Source organism: Polyodon spathula, chromosome 18, assembly GCF_017654505.1.
Source record: "Polyodon spathula isolate WHYD16114869_AA chromosome 18, ASM1765450v1, whole genome shotgun sequence".
NCBI classification, from domain to species: Eukaryota; Metazoa; Chordata; class Actinopteri; order Acipenseriformes; family Polyodontidae; genus Polyodon; species Polyodon spathula.
Window position 1 is genome coordinate 502,320 of NC_054551.1, and position 16,167 is coordinate 518,486.

Here is a 16,167-nt window from a genome sequence, read left to right on the forward strand (position 1 = left end):
GAAAGACAGCGAAATAACTATAAGAAAAAAAAAAAAAAGATATTTATGATGTATATTATAATTATTTATTTTTGGTAATGGAACAATTAGTTTTGAATAGTACTGCCTTTGAAACTGCACTGTGTTTAAAATAAGGTTTTTATTTGTCAGTAATAAAATGTTTGTGTTTGTTTGAGTTGTGGCGTTGTCCTCCTCGAGGTCGCAGGGATGTTGTCTGTCGTGATTCTTCACTGCCGGGGAGTATATGCTCTTAATAACGTGGGGTTGGTTTCTCATTCAAATATTTCTGTTTGTAGGTTATGAGATCTGCAGTACTGTTTGATACCTGTTTGAAAAACAAAAAATAATACAAATTTAAAACAAAACAAAAAAAAACTTAAAGTAAAATGTTTGTTTTAGACTCAGTTGTTCTTTTCATCATTGTTTTTCTAATTTTACAAATAAAACCACATTTGCTGTTTTATTGCATTTGGTATCAGATGGTTTTTGATATAATGGTGTAAATGTTATTTGTGTGTGTGTGTGTGGAGCGCTCTGGGATCCTTGTGATGAAAGGCGCTCTAGAAATGTGAATTGTATTGTATTCTAACCTCAGCAGCGGTCCATTGGTTGTTACTTCCTGTCTCATTGAGGCTATTAGACAGCAACTGACCTACAGCACAGGAAGTAATGAGATACCAGGAAGCAACAGCAAGTTCTATGATGTTGTATTTGAATTATCTGCATGTCTTGGTAAAGAACTAAAGAAAACAAACCAAAACATCTTTAGTAAAATAGAACCAGTAACAGTGTTATTTAAACAAAAAAAAAAAAACATTAAATCCTGGTTATCACTCCTTTTAAAATATTGAAATGTTTTTTTTCCCAATTTTTTTACAGTAGTTTACATTTTATTATTTGGGGTTTTGCAGATGTTTCTACAATAACCATTTGAACCGTCTACACTAGATGTTAGTTGAACCATATAGATTGGGGGGGGGGGGGGGGGGGGGGGGGTGGGTGGGGGGGGGGTGGGGGGGGGGGGGGTTGACGACATTTCACTTGAACACACATTTCACATTTCACTAGTCTCGCAAGCAAAAAAAAAAGGTGGTTCAAATCAGCAGCTTCACAGACAGCACACTGGCCAGTGGCTAAACCATACTATACAACCCCAGCCATCTGCTCAAACACGACGGGAAAGTCAGCTTTAATGTGCTTACTTTATTGTTCTGCGAGAACCTTCAGAAGTTCCCTTTTCAAAACTCCACTTCCTCATGGCAAAGAGCCAGTGTTTGTGGGGGTCCTGTTTCTTTGTTTAATTCTTGTTTTGTACAAAGCGTTGCACCTTACAGATTGACAAGAGAACAAAACACACACTACAAACATAATATTCTGGGGTTAGGTTTTTGTTTATTCTTACAGCTCTGGTAGGCAAATGTATTTACATGTTGTCTGGGACCAGTGCTCCTATACTGTATCCTGTTTCATGCCAGCAAAGAAGAGATCCACAACATTCATCCGACTGCTTTTCATTGACGCAAAGCTTCTATTGTGCAGCCAAACTGTGATCTACGAGCATTGGGCTTCTGTGCAGCCAAACTGTGATCTACGAGCATTGGGCTTCTACTGTGCAGCCAAACTGTGTCCTATCAGCATTGGGCTTCTACTGTGCAGCCAAACTGTGTCCTATCAGCATTGGACTTGTGTTGCTCCTTACAGTGGCTCTGAAAGAAAGCCACAAGAAAATTGCTGCTGGAAAGCTTACTTAGAGCAATTCAATATTAAAAGGAGAAGCGTGCTTTAATGTTTCCATGTCTCACTACATGGCGCTGGGCAGGGCAAACCAACCACTGTGCTTCGACTGGGCACTGGCATTTGCTTTTCTTACAGCTCTCTGCAAGTGTATACATTTCCAGCACTTACCGTGAATTATATTCTATAGGCAGCTGTGGCTGCAGAATCTGGCACTTCTGATAAGAAAGACTTCCCTTCATCGCAGCTCTTTCCTTTAAAATCAGAATGGAGAAGTTACTTCACAGGAACTGGAAATGTCTAATTTTGCTGATCCCTTTAATTTATATAGAAATCTACATACCGTACATGTTACATAAACACACTGGGAGAAAGCTACATAGGAGGAAGCAAACTAATTTCTCTCATCCTGGCTTTACGCTGGATGTCAAGCTTCAAACTGTAAAAACAAGAGTTCTGTGTTTTAGTAGAACAGCGATGTACAGCACTGAACTCTCGCTGGGTGAGGTGTTTTTATTTTACTGAAATTGTTTTTTGAGGTTTGACACCTGTCTCAACAAATACTTGCAGTTACTTCCTCCGATCGAGAAACGTTTTTATTTGAACTCATTTACCAGTGAACGCACCACGCTGGGAGTGCAGGACTTCTGCTTAACGTGCAGTTGCAGATTGGCTGGATGTTTACAAAGGAGTGGGCAATTTGCTTGCGGTTTGCCCAAAGGGTAAAATATAGCCCAAGCCGTGCTTTCACAGCCTGGTTTCATGGTGCAGACGGAGGCGTGCCACGCTGGTTCCCTGCACAGTTCCAGCCCCCTTAGTGTTCCTTCACTCCTACCTATCCGAGGGTCCAAAGGCACTTTCCCAAGCAGAGGAATGTTCAGCTCCCTGCACATCTTCTCTGCACCCCCTGTGGTAGGAGGGAAGATCTGAGAATTATTCTGAAAAACAAAACAAACCAAAAGAAATCACATTGCTGCCTTTTTATTAAATTTTTTTAAAGTATTGCACAAGCCTGAAAATGCCTATCTACACGTTTATATCAGATTCTAGCACTAAAAGAGCAGTGTAAATGTTTTTAGTTTCTCGATATTATTTTGTTCAAATCAGGTACACCAAATATAATGATGTTTAATAATACTTTGAAAGGGGGTGGCCAAGCTTGCTGAATGGTTTGAAACATATAGAACTTAATCTGTACGATAGTGCCTCTATTGCTGCTGTATTGCTACTGGAGAGATCTGTCTGCTCCCTCACCTTGCACTTGGGGCACACAAAGCCGCTCATGTTCGCAACCACTCCGATAATCGGCAGATTCACCTTCCGGCAGAAAGCGATCTCTTTCCGGACATCCTGCAGGGAGACCTCCTGGACAAGAAGCAGAGGGTGAGTTCACGAGTGTGGTTCGTTTCTGGAAGCGGATGTGAACGCTCCAAAAAGAACTTGGTCCCTTTCAGAGTTTGTTTTAAATCAAACCGAACTGAGTCCTTCTCAAGAGGTCCGTTTGGAGTCCTTTTGAAGTGAGCCCAGTTCTTTTGCACTGAGGTGCGTACAGTATGTGAACAAACCGGGCTGTTTTCCTCCAGGGTTCATTCCCGGGTGAACTCAGTTCGGTTCATTGAAAAACGAACCCCATGTGAAAAGGCCCATAAAGGAATCTGGTGAAGCAGGTTCCTGCCCAGCTGGACAGGAAGCCTGTCTCTCTTACCTGCGGGGTGGTGATGAGCACAGCCCCGTCGATATGCATCCCGCTCAGGTACTGCACCACAGACAGGTGCTCGTCCGAGGTGCCGGGAGGGGTGTCCACGATCAGATAGTCCACTTCCCCCCAGTCCACGTCTCTCAGGAATTGCTTGATCATGCCTGGCATGGAGAAAAAAAACACAATAGAGAACTGTGCAGGAACACACACCGCTGGTTGAAATTAAATAGAGATTCGATTAGAGAGCTCCCTCGCTATAACGCAGGTCTCGGGGGACAATGTGAGTGTTATAACCGACACACATCTGACTAAAATACAAAATAACACCCTCTCTATAATGCACATATAGTGAAGCAAAAATGGAATTTTCCGTGAATTAACCATGCATAAAGCACCATGTAATCAACGCTATATTTTTTACAAAAAAAAAAAAAAAAAAGGTAACATACCCACTTGTGGATCATTTGAACTAGTAGTTTTTAAACTATAACTAGCCTGGCTAAACAGCGGTCAGGAGTTCAGTTCGAAGCGACAGACAAGCAAACCAAGTGCGAGAAGGACAGCGGGTTGGGAGAGGCGGGTGGGGCTCACCCCAGGTTTGGCTGTCAGGGTGGGGCTGAAGCGAAGCTGAAGTGTCTTGTCTCTAGGAGAAAGCCACAGCTCCTCTCACATCAAAAAAGTAAATACATTAGGAATGATAACCATGTTATAGACTACATATTTATCTAGTTTTAAAACCAATGCTGAATAAGATGTCTGTTTTATAACGTGCCAGGGCAGCTTTTCTTCAGTTCAGATACTGTATCAAAAGGTAGAGACAGAAATGGAAGTTACACTGAGAAGTTCTTTGTAGTTTGAACAACACTGGTACTGTATTTACTGTAGAAATACTGAATGAATCACTAGTAAAGGGAATTGGGGGACATGCTGTAGGAGTGTTATAATTGAGGCGTGTTATAACCGAAAGCCTCATCGCAAGGAAGCACTGTTTAATAAGCCATTAGTTTAAGATCAGGAAGTACTGTACAGTGTTGATAAAAATTAACAAAGTGTGTTTCTACACCTAATCAGCTGACAACGCAAGAAAGGACTGTTTAATAAAAATATTTATAAACTGACCATAGGGCAGTTATTTGGTAAAGCAGGATAAAGGAACTGAAAGTATCGCTAGCACTGTACCGTGGTAGGAGTGCAGGATATGGTTGGATGGTGTTTTTTTTTTTTTTGTTAAAAAAAATAAATAAATAATTTGATTAAGGAACCAAGAACCCCAGGGGTACACTCCACAAGGCTGAAGGGAAAGAAGGGGAAGCGCACCCACACAATGATTCTTACTACAGGGCTCCACAGCTACGAGATTGTGTTTCTTTGTGTTCCACCTTATAACGAGAATGCTCTTAATGTAGCCCCGAGAGACAAGGGCCCTTTATCAATCCAAATATATTACAGCAGCTAACACATGACTTACAAGAACTTCCTCAAACGAACGCTAACCAGCACACACTGAGAGGCTTCAGAGCTCTGGCTTAGAGGGATGTAAGGGGTGAAAGGGTGCCCTCTTCAGTGACTCTAGGGTATTGCACTCACAATGAACGCACCAGGAGCAATCTGTATATTACTGGAAAAAAGACTGACAGTGGGGGACTTAAACACCTTCCGTGAAATACCTATTCTATTGTTAAAGCTGTGCAGCGTGCACTTTGTGTTGAATGGGAGTGCACCACTGCATGCGAGAGAATGCAAGGACGCGGAGCGTCTGAAAGCACCACTGCATGCGAGAGAATGCAAGGACGCGGAGCGTCTGAAAGCACCACTGCATGCGAGAGAATGCAAGGACGCGGAGCGTCTGAAAGCACCACTGCATGCGAGAGAATGCAAGGACGCGGAGCGTCTGAAAGCACCACTGCATGCGAGAGAATGCAAGGACGCGGAGCGTCTGAAAGCACCACTGCATGCGAGAGAATGCAAGGACGCGGAGCGTCTGAAAGCACCACTGCATGCGAGAGAATGCAAGGACGCGGAGTGTCTGAAAGCACCACTGCATGCGAGAGAATGCAAGGACTGCATACGAACCGTTCTTCTTGGGACCCCGCCAGATGTGCGTCATCCGGACTGCTCAGGAGAAAGCCGATGGACATCACTGCCAGATTGTCTTCAACGTACTGCAAAGAGAGAGCAAAGCACTCTGTAGCAGGTCTGGAGGGGGAAGCAGAGATTCACTGTGCAGTGCTGAGCCCTGAAGCTTTCTTTACAGCAGGGGTGTCCAGAGTGGGCCCAGCCACTTCCACTCCAACCTCCTTTAAAAGTGTTTCACTGAACCAATCAAACCTCCAACCAGACCCTGAAGTAGATCACTGTATCATTTGACCTGTTAAAGCTGGAGTGGGGTGGGCGTCCAGGACACAGTGTATCATATCGGAATGGAGCTCTGGATCCTCTGCACTGTGCAATGGAGCTCACCATTGCTACACACGGTGTATCATATCGGAATGGAGCTCTGGATCCTCTGCACTGTGCAATGGAGCTCACCATTGCTACACACGGTGTATCATATCGGAATGGAGCTCTGGATCCTCTGCACTGTGCAATGGAACTCATGGAAGTCATTGGTGACATCAGTGTAGCGTTACACCCCTAGTTCCAGATCTCTGTCTTGAACAATACTCTCTTAGATTAGCTCGTTAGACTCTAGATCATTTTTAGACTGCTTGCTTGTTTAAAACATCATTTCCAGAAAGGATCGGAGCTGTTCCTTCCTGATTAAACAAGCGACAAGCCCAGAAAGCAACATAAACTAAAACACTTCCTTTATTATCATGTCCAATTTTCCAGACTAATTTTTTCCAACCAAGCGCACACAGCCTGCTAACTCTGCAGCTCTGTAACGTTGCCAACGTTGCTCTTGGAAGGAAAGTTAATAGAAAAAGTCCTCCTTGCTTAAACTTCTCTGAGTAAAATAGTAAACTTTCTTCGACTCGTCTTTGCTGCGTTTCCAGAAGGAGCCCCTTGTACAGTCGGTTCAATGCCCCCACATAGTGGTGGTCAGAGGTTATCAAGGTAGGCTGCAGGGGCTGGGGAGGGGTCACTGGGGGTCACTCGTCTTTGCGATGGACTTGAAAAGAAACACCGGACTAACTTTCCAGCTGCTTTGTAACATGTAGCGTTTTATTTATTTTCATTTCTATGTATTCCGGTTGCCCCCCTGAAACAACATCTCCCCACAGCATTCCAAGTGAGTTTGTGCAGCAAATACCCTTCACTGGTCCGGAGGTGTCCCTGACACATTTCTGGCTAAATTCCGACTTGCAAGCTTCCTGGAATAAAGGCGTGGGGCCAGATTCTCAAAGCCGTTCACAGCAAATTATATTTAGAGCAACAAACAAAACTCCCAATTACAAACTGCGTAAGACTGCTTACTGTGCAAGCCCCGAAATGAAAAGGTTTTTTGTCTGGTTTGTTTTTCACTTTTGAGAATGCAGCCCATGCTGTTTTGCTGTATTTTGTGTGGGGTGGGGAAGGCAAGGCGTCCAAAGTATTCTTTTGACCTTCGGATGTTTCCTATTGTGTTGTATCACCAGAAAGACACCAGTTTCCTAACAGAACAGGCAGAATGTCATACAGTGACAGAATGATGTACAGTATAAATATCTTATCTTACCACTGGGGACCATCCAGAGCCACTCTGGTGAACCTGCAAGGTGGACAATAAGCAATGTTACAGGATGAGAAGGAGATGGTTTTTATTTATCAGATTATTGCCACTATTATTATAATTATCATCATCACTATTACTATTTAGTGATGCAATCTCAATACAGCGGGTGCTAGGAAACAGAATGCTCTTCTCCTGCTTTTAGTTTATCTAATGATGTTTTTTGTATTGGATGAGCATCTGAACTGCATGCAAACAACCAGGCAGAGTCAAACAGACAGACAGACAGACAGGCTGGCAGGCAGGCAGGCAGGCAGGCAGAGTCAAACAGACAGACAGACTGACAGGCTGGCAGGCAGGCAGGCAGAGTCAAAACAGACAGACAGACAGACAGGCTGGCAGGCAGGCAGGCAGGCAGAGTCAAACAGACAGACAGACAGACAGGCTGGCAGGCAGGCAGGCAGGCAGAGTCAAACAGACAGACAGACAGACAGGCTGGCAGGCTGGCAGGCAGGCAGGCAGGCAGAGTCAAACTGACAGACAGACAGGCTGGCAGGCAGGCAGGCAGGCAGGCAGGCAGACAGACAGACAGACAGGCAGGCAGGCAGGCAGGCAGACATGAAGGCAGATAGGCAGCTCTCCTGCCCGTATCTGCACTGCCAGCAGTATAAGGGTTTATTTCCTGAGCTGCATGTTACCTGCTCTCCCTCCAGCCCCATGATCCTCGGTATTGAAGGCCTACAGATGTCAACATCAAGCAGAGCAATCTGTTCAGAAAGAGGAATAAAATAATAAAATAAAACATGAATAATATTGTGCAGCGTGACATTCCCAATTCACACGACTCTCTCAATATTGTGCAGCGTGACATTCCCAATTCACACGACTCTCTCAATATTGTGGAGCGTGACATTCCCAATTCACACGACTCTCTCAATATTGTGCAGCGTGACATTCCCAATTCACACGACTCTCTCAATATTGTGCAGCGTGACATTCCCAATTCACACGATTCTCTCAATATTGTGCAGCGTGACATTCCCAATTCACACGACTCTCTCAATATTGTGTAGCGTGACATTCCCAATTCACACGATTCTCTCAATATTGTGTATTCTGTTTTACTTAACATTTTAAGAGATGAGACACTAATATTTATAACGGATGAATTATAGCTGTTTTACTTGACTGTACTTTAAAACTTATTTAAAAAAAAAAATCATACAATATTCTTGCACCTGACGGGAACAAGCTCCTGTTTTCTCTGACTACAGAGTTGAAAAGGAGCTACAGTACTGCCATTAAATCAGCACAGGGCGGCCTTTACCTCAAAACCTTCCCTTGTGTACACACAACTGGCAGAGCTTCGAAAACTCGATCCCATGACACGGGCAAATTCCTGTCATGCACAGCAGAGCACCCACCGCACACCCCTCTACAGCATAGCACCCACCCACCACACAGCACCCACCAACCGCACACCCCTCTACAGCACCTACCCACTGCACAGCACCCACCGCGCACCCCTCTACAGCATAGCACCCACCCACTGTGCACCCCTCCTCTACAGCACCAACCGCACACCCCTCTACAGCACCCACCCACCACGCACCCCTCTACAGCATAGCACCCACCCACCGCACAGCACCCACCCACTGCGCACTCCTCTACAGCACCCACCCACCGCGCACCCCTCCTCTACAGCACAGTACCCACCGCACACCCCTCCTCTACAGCACAGTACCCACCGCACACCCCTCCTCTACAGCACAGTACCCACCGAGCACCCCTCCTCTACAGCACAGTACCCACCGAGCACCCCTCCTCTACAGCACAGTACCCACCGCACACCCCTCCTCTACAGCACCCACCCACCACGCACCCCTCTACAGCACCCACCCACCACGCACCCCTCCTCTACAGCACAGTACCCACCGCACACCCCTCCTCTACAGCACAGTACCCACCGAGCACCCCTCCTCTACAGCACAGTACCCACCGAGCACCCCTCCTCTACAGCACAGTACCCACCGCGCACCCCTCCTCTACAGCACAGTACCCACCGCGCACCCCTCCTCTACAGCACAGTACCCACCGCACACCCCTCCTCTACAGCACAGTACCCACCGAGCACCCCTCCTCTACAGCACAGTACCCACCGAGCACCCCTCCTCTACAGCACAGTACCCACCGCGCACCCCTCCTCTACAGCACCCACCCACCGCGCACCCCTCCTCTACAGCACAGTACCCACCGCACACCCCTCCTCTACAGCACAGTACCCACCGTACCCCCCTCCTCTACAGCACCCACCCACCACGCACCCCTCCTCTACAGCACAGTACCCACCGCACACCCCTCCTTTACAGCACAGTACCCACCGCACACCCCTCCTCTACAGCACAGTACCCACCGAGCACCCCTCCTCTACAGCACAGCCAGCACCCACCCACTGTGTACCCCTCCTCTACAGCACAGCCAGCACCCACCGACTCACCCCTCCTCTACAGCACAGCCAGCACCCACCCACCGTGTACCCCTCCTCTACAGCACAGCCAGCACCCACCGCTCACCCCTCCTCTACAGCACAGCCAGCACCCACCCACCGTGTACCCCTCCTCTACAGCACAGCCAGCACCCACCGCTCACCCCTCCTCTACAGCACAGCCAGCACCCACCCACCATGTACCCCTCCTCTACAGCACAGCCAGCACCCACCGCTCACCCCTCCTCTACAGCACAGCCAGCACCCACCCACCGTGTACCCCTCCTCTACAGCACATCCAGCACCCACCGCTCACCCCTCCTCTACAGCACAGCCAGCACCCACTGCACACATTTTACAAGAAGCTCTTCATGGTTCAGTTTAGGTTTCGAGAACAAAACTAATGACCAAAAAAACACCACCTCAATGCAGACAAACTCACTGCACCGATTAATGCACAACCAGGTTTCTTAACAGTTGACATCCTGGGACAGAAGTCACAAATGAGGTGTTGCTTCTGCATCACTGCATACAGCGCGTCACCCTGCCAACAATCCTTCCTCATACCCCCGTGCATTGAACAGTGCAGGCCCTCCAGTTGCAGCTTCAGGTTTGGAAACTGAGTGTCGTTGTGCAATATCGCAGTGCAATTTCTTTCTCTTGTAAAAAGCTGTGTCTGCTGAACAGGAAGATCGGAGAGAGTTCATCCAAGGGGAATGTCTGGTTGTTTTTGAACTCCAGGGACTGTGGATGACAAAGACAGCTCTGAACACGCCGGGCTGAGGCTCTCTTTGTTTTTTATTGCAGTGGTCACAAAGCCAGCTTATTTGATGTGTGCGCTGTGTACTTTAGTCTGGCCAGTAGAAGAAAGCAGTGGGAGGAATCAGAATGCAAGCCCAGACTGGGAGAGTCTGAAACAGGCTGACATGAAGCTGCAAAGTAGCCCCTGCTACTAGCCCTGCTGAAAGGGGGTTGTGCGCACACAGCAACATTTGCCCTGATCTTAACCTTTTGCATAATTAGTAATGCCTTGCAGAACTGAAGTAAATTCAATAAAAAATCTGCTGATTCGAGTCACAGTAATTCAAACAGAATCTCAAGGTTAGCATATGAGACCAGGCATCTAAACTAATAAAACCCTTGTACAACCACTTCTTACTCAGTTAGAGAATCTGAGAATCAAGTATCTGTAATCAACAACCAACAACCAAAATTATGAAATGACAGCCAAGTGCTTGGAATATCTGGGCAAACCAAATCTTACGTGGATTAATTTAGAAATAGCTAAAGAATGTCATTAATAAGTGTGCTCAACACCATTTAAAACAAATAGTGAATATGGGCTACTTTTGATTTCCAGGATTTCATTCTCACCCTCATTCTGCGGTTTGTATTATTATGTGTTTCTTGGGGATACAAATGACCTGTCTTTGATTGCAGGATGAAAAAATGTATGCGAGAGAAAAGAGGAGAGAGAAAAAAAAGAAAACGTTGTATCTCTAAATATTAATCCTGCGTGAGGCTTCCAGCGCTGTAGAGCCACGGAGTCTGTCAGGGTCAGAGGAATGAAAGTGATCCAAAGATGATGTTTAGACAGAGAGCAGAAACCCCACACTGTGGGAAGGGATAGCTTCACTGAGCGAAGGTGAAGAAGAACAAAGAGCAGCACATCAAAGAACTGCAGAACCAGCCTCGCTGGTGACTCGGCGACAATGAGAACCAGCCTCGCTGGTGACTCGGCGACAATGAGAACCAGCCTCGCTGGTGACTCGGCGACAATGAGAACCAGCCTCGCTGGTGACTCGGCGACAATGAGAACCAGCCTCGCTGGTGACTCGGCGACAATGAGAACCAGCCTCGCTGGTGACTCGGCGACAATGAGAACCAGCCTCGCTGGTGACTCGGCGACAATGAGAACCAGCCTCGCTGGTGACTCGGCGACAATGAGAACCAGCCTCGCTGGTGACTCGGCGACAATGAGAACCTGTCTAGGCTGTCCTTGTCATTGCACCATCCTCAGCAGGAAACAGGATGCTCTCACTCAAGCCCACTTTCCTTTATGTTAATACTTGATTAGAACTTTATCAAATCACTCATTAAGGCTGACGCATTACGAGCTAATCTGCAGCACTTAGGCTCGAGTTAATAATAATAATCATAACAACAATCACAACTGTGTGAATAAGATATGAAAATTCCTTCGTATCAAACCCTGCTGGCGCCGTACATTTCAATATTTCACAGAGTCACTTTAGAAAACGAGACGGGCATCTAAAGACTTCCTGGGCACATGTGATTTCTATTAGTGTGTACTGTGTTTGTAGCGTGGTCTTCAACTCCCCAGGGAAGTGGGCTGTCTGCAACTCGCAGACCGACTTATTCCATTGTTCAAGCCTCCTGAGTCAATGTCATTGGTGGGCACTTTGATAATTAGCAAGCTGTAACAGAGCCAAACAAAACAATAGGATATCACAAAATCAAAAGCAGATAAATCGTTTTCCCAGCACCGGATCCTCCTGTGGGAATGAGAAATCCGCCATCAATCGGAATTCAGAAACCAGACCAAAACCGAGGAAAAGCAGGTTTACTGCAGAAGACCTTCAGGGGGAACCAAGGGCAGTGCCGCCTCTAAAAGCTGGCCCTTTTAAAACAGCAGAAGAATATTTTAAACATCAAATTAGTTAAAGAGCTAAACAGTTTCTGCAAAACGTTTCTACATAAAGTGTTCGCCACACACAGCCTGTGTGTGCTGTGTTCTGTGTAACCAACCAACCAAAAAAACAAAACAACATTTGGGTATGTTTGCAAACGTTTGCCTTGTTCACAAAAGCAAACTCAAGTTTCCAAGAATAAAATATAACAACACTGTGCAGCACTGCCATGCACATTCTGCACACTTTGCTTCAGTTTCAACACTTCAAGTCATAAAAACCACAGTGAGGGTCTCATTCCATTCTCCTGGTAGCGGCACACTGCTCATAATGGACAATGCATGCATGAGATTAATAAACTATTACAAAAATACTAACAATAATAATATAAATGAGGGAGAAAAATGTAGTCCTGTGCTTGTTGTCTATCCAAGTGAATTATTAGATTTAGATGATGAGACTACTTTGTTCATTGCATTATGCAGCATGTATTAAAATTAGGAGGGGGGCAATGTTGAAAAAAAAATAAAACCATGTGGTTTAAAATCTCAGCACTCAAATTTTACATGCTGCCTATCATGTGATTCACTGCGCTTTGATCACAGCTGTAGCCAGCTGATACAAATTACGTTTTGTTTAAATACATTTCTGATTTTGGTATTTGTCTTAAACCACAAAAAATAAAAATGTACAAAACAAGAAGCTAGGACTATCCAAAAGTTTCAAGGACAGATTCCGATTAGCATTAATCTTCAGGACTATCTCATGTTTGAGTTCAAGACCCAGTCCTGCTGCAGGAGCCCAGGCTGCAGTGATGCTTTACCTCTTTAGACTGGTCCCCTGCTAAGCCATGGGCCAGGTGTGCGCTGAAGGTGCTCTTCCCCACTCCCCCTTTCCCAGAGAGAACCAGGACTTTGTGTTTCACAGCAGACATCTTCTGCTTTATCTCCTCTATTGCTACAATCAATAATAAAGAGAGAAGGTACATTGAAAGAGCATCCTTCTTTAGCTGACAGCATGCAAAAACAGAACATTCAGACAGGGGAACTGGGACTATGGGTGTGGCTGCACTCCCTGGCTTTGCACGGCTTCCATCATACACAGGGGTTGCAGTTTGCAATGGCTTTCAGCACCCCCACTTTAAAAATGGTTCCAGTGCCACTGCATTCAGATTCTCTTCCTTTTTCATAACGCGGACACAAAGCAGACACCACCATTGTAGCTCAAAGAACATTACAGCTGAATTACACAGGATTTATGGTAACCCTTATTAACCCTACTATTACTACTACTACTACTACTACTAATAATAATAATAATAATAATAATAATAATAATAATTGTGCAATGCTATTCAAATTTGAAACAGAGACCATTCTTATATAATATGTACGATTCGTATTTATTCATAAGAATAAGCACACACACACACACAACAGGACAGCCTGATCAAATTGGCACAGTCCGCTTTTTTCAATAGGGATGAGATGAAGAAAGGTAAAGGGATACGATACCAGGGTCTGGTGCTCTGGGTGTCCCCGAGGCGCAGGCTGCTTGATTGGGGCACCCCTGACAGGCTGCGCTCTTTCCAGCCTGGGCACTGGCAGTGCCAGGACAGTCTGCACCAGGGAAACAGTTAAGAACGTCACAGTACACCCGTGCCATGCATGTCTATTTAGTGATTTTTAAAATACATGTTTGTATTACATTTTTATATAACATACACACAGCCTTATACTACAGACATATTCCCAAACACACAACTTTACATACAAACCCAGCCACAGCCACAGAAATGAACGCGATAATGAAAAAAATTAAAATAATCATTCAGTAATACTTGGTATACATATTCATTTCAGAGCAGTAATTTATTAACTAAAAATAAAGAAAAGTGAGTATTTGTAGGGTTACTGTACTAAACTGTGGAGCATTATAACACTATGGGGATAACCCTACGTCGTGTGTCAGCCGTCAGTTGCTTCTGTCCAAACACCGTGTACTGACATCAGAACTAGTTTCCAATTACTTGTGTGGTTTGATTTCTTTGTGAAATACAGACAGTGTAACCTGTGACTTCTCAACACACAACACCTCGCCAGCTGCGCTGTCACTGCACGCAGCGTCGACTTTAAACGACTTTATGGAGGGACTAACGTGCCGGACGACGCGTCCTGGTGTAAAACCGCAGTCGGGATGGACTCGATCACACGCTGCGGACTCACCTCCCGCTGCGTCGCTCGGTATTTCCGCCACTGAGAAACTTCACAGCGCTTCCTCCTTGCTGGAGACGGGTGCGCCTGGGAAATGGGTTCGTGTCGACGCTGGAACAATGGTTCCGCTTGTAAAAATGACAGCGGCATATTGTTTCGAGCGACAGTGCTCTTGTTTTGAGCTGGACGGTGACGGAAAACTAAAGCTGGGGCCGGGGAAGCATAGCAGCTTGTGAATAATACTTTTAAAAACGCAGCAAGTGCTTGAAAAAGAACCCAGTTCATATACTTTTTATAAGCTGTTGCCCTTTAGCAAACAGTTAAAATGTGTTGGTAGTTGCAGGGGGATGTATTCTGCAAACTCAAAACTCAAAAGTTTCTGAACACTTCTTAGCAGGTTGGATGTGCACAAGTGCGGTCTGAGCTTGCGTGCAGCCTGTTACTAAGGGGATAGTGCCCGGCGTCCCTAGCAACAGAGCAGCACGCGCGCCTGTCGCTGCAGCCGGATCATGTGCGCATAATGCAGTGGAAACGGAGCTGGAGCGCTGAGCATACAGACAGCAAAGAAAATAAAACGGACCAGGATCAAATCACTGATTACCTTAGCAACTGACAAGGGTTAATTGCACCCGCAAACAATGCACAACACGGACGACCTTCTGTCAGAGACGAACATTCATTTGTATTTCATTTATTTGAGGCTATCAATAATAATAATAATAATAATAATAATAATAATAATAATAATAATGCTGATGATGGTAGCACACTATTCTATATCCAGTCATGCCTGTGTTTTTGCCAGATGTAGTGCCGTGATAGCTAACGCCGGTGACAGGCAGCTTCACTGACGCCTATAGCCCTATGACGACAGAGCGGCGGTCATATAACACCACAGTTTGGGTTTAAAAAAGAAAAGTGTAACAGATCACCGCACAGGAGGTCCTGAGGACCTTCCTGACTGATTGTATTGATGCTATCAGGCGGCACCGAATGAAGGTCCAGTATGGAATACCCGGGTTCAACGAGCTCTGCTGCTTACTTTCACACGGCTCCCACGGTCGCCATTGATCAGGCTCTCTGCATGCCATTTACATTATACAAGCATCCTTATGCACTTGCTTTGCTTTCTATTGTAAAATCAGTTATTGCTGCTTCCCCAGGGCTTTGCAGTTTTGACTAACAATAGCTGTGTTCACACCGATAGCCAGGCCACTTGCACAGCAGATGGCAGTATGCTAATGCTGAATCCACTGCCGCGCCAAACGGGATTCAAATGAAAACAGGAAAGACACGCTGATAAGGGAGGCTTGGCCAGCCCAGTACCTGCTGGTCTGCTCTGCTATTTGCATAGCAATGCAGCTTTGTTAAGAGACTGTTTGTCTGCTGAAGGGATTGCAGCTGCATGGAGGTCTGCGCAGGTAGCTTCAGGGCTCTGCAGATAGTAGTTCATTTAGAAGTGCTGAGTTAGCTGTGAAGGGGTGTGGTCGCTGGAGGGGGCTTGCTGTGGAGGGGTCTGTTGTGCTTCCTCCCCACCCCCTCCGTATGCAGCAAAAGTTCTTTTTAGTTTTCCTCATGCTTTTCTCAAGGTTGTGCTTTACACTGACCTCAGTTTGCCATGTTTTTATTAATATGTTTCACCGTACCTCTCTAGGCTTTACAGTGCTTACCTATGCTTCCCCATGGTTTCACTGTGCTCTATTACACTTTGAATTTGAATATATAGGATTTCA

At 45.8% G+C, this 16,167-nt stretch overlaps 1 protein-coding gene across 1 annotated transcript; it reads right to left on the bottom strand.

The window, feature by feature from the left end:
• Positions 1-51: 51 nt before the first annotated feature.
• Positions 52-14,524, bottom strand: LOC121331221 (cytosolic Fe-S cluster assembly factor nubp1-like). The gene is given in 12 exon segments (XM_041278469.1): positions 52-325; positions 1,906-1,988; positions 2,570-2,672; positions 2,989-3,099; positions 3,440-3,594; positions 5,507-5,532; positions 5,534-5,595; positions 7,092-7,124; positions 7,784-7,852; positions 13,045-13,178; positions 13,736-13,840; positions 14,447-14,524. Coding segments are annotated over 9 exon segments (747 nt in total). The 5' UTR covers positions 13,156-13,178; positions 13,736-13,840; positions 14,447-14,524; the 3' UTR covers positions 52-325; positions 1,906-1,911.
• Between the last annotated feature and the right edge of the window lie 1,643 nt (positions 14,525-16,167).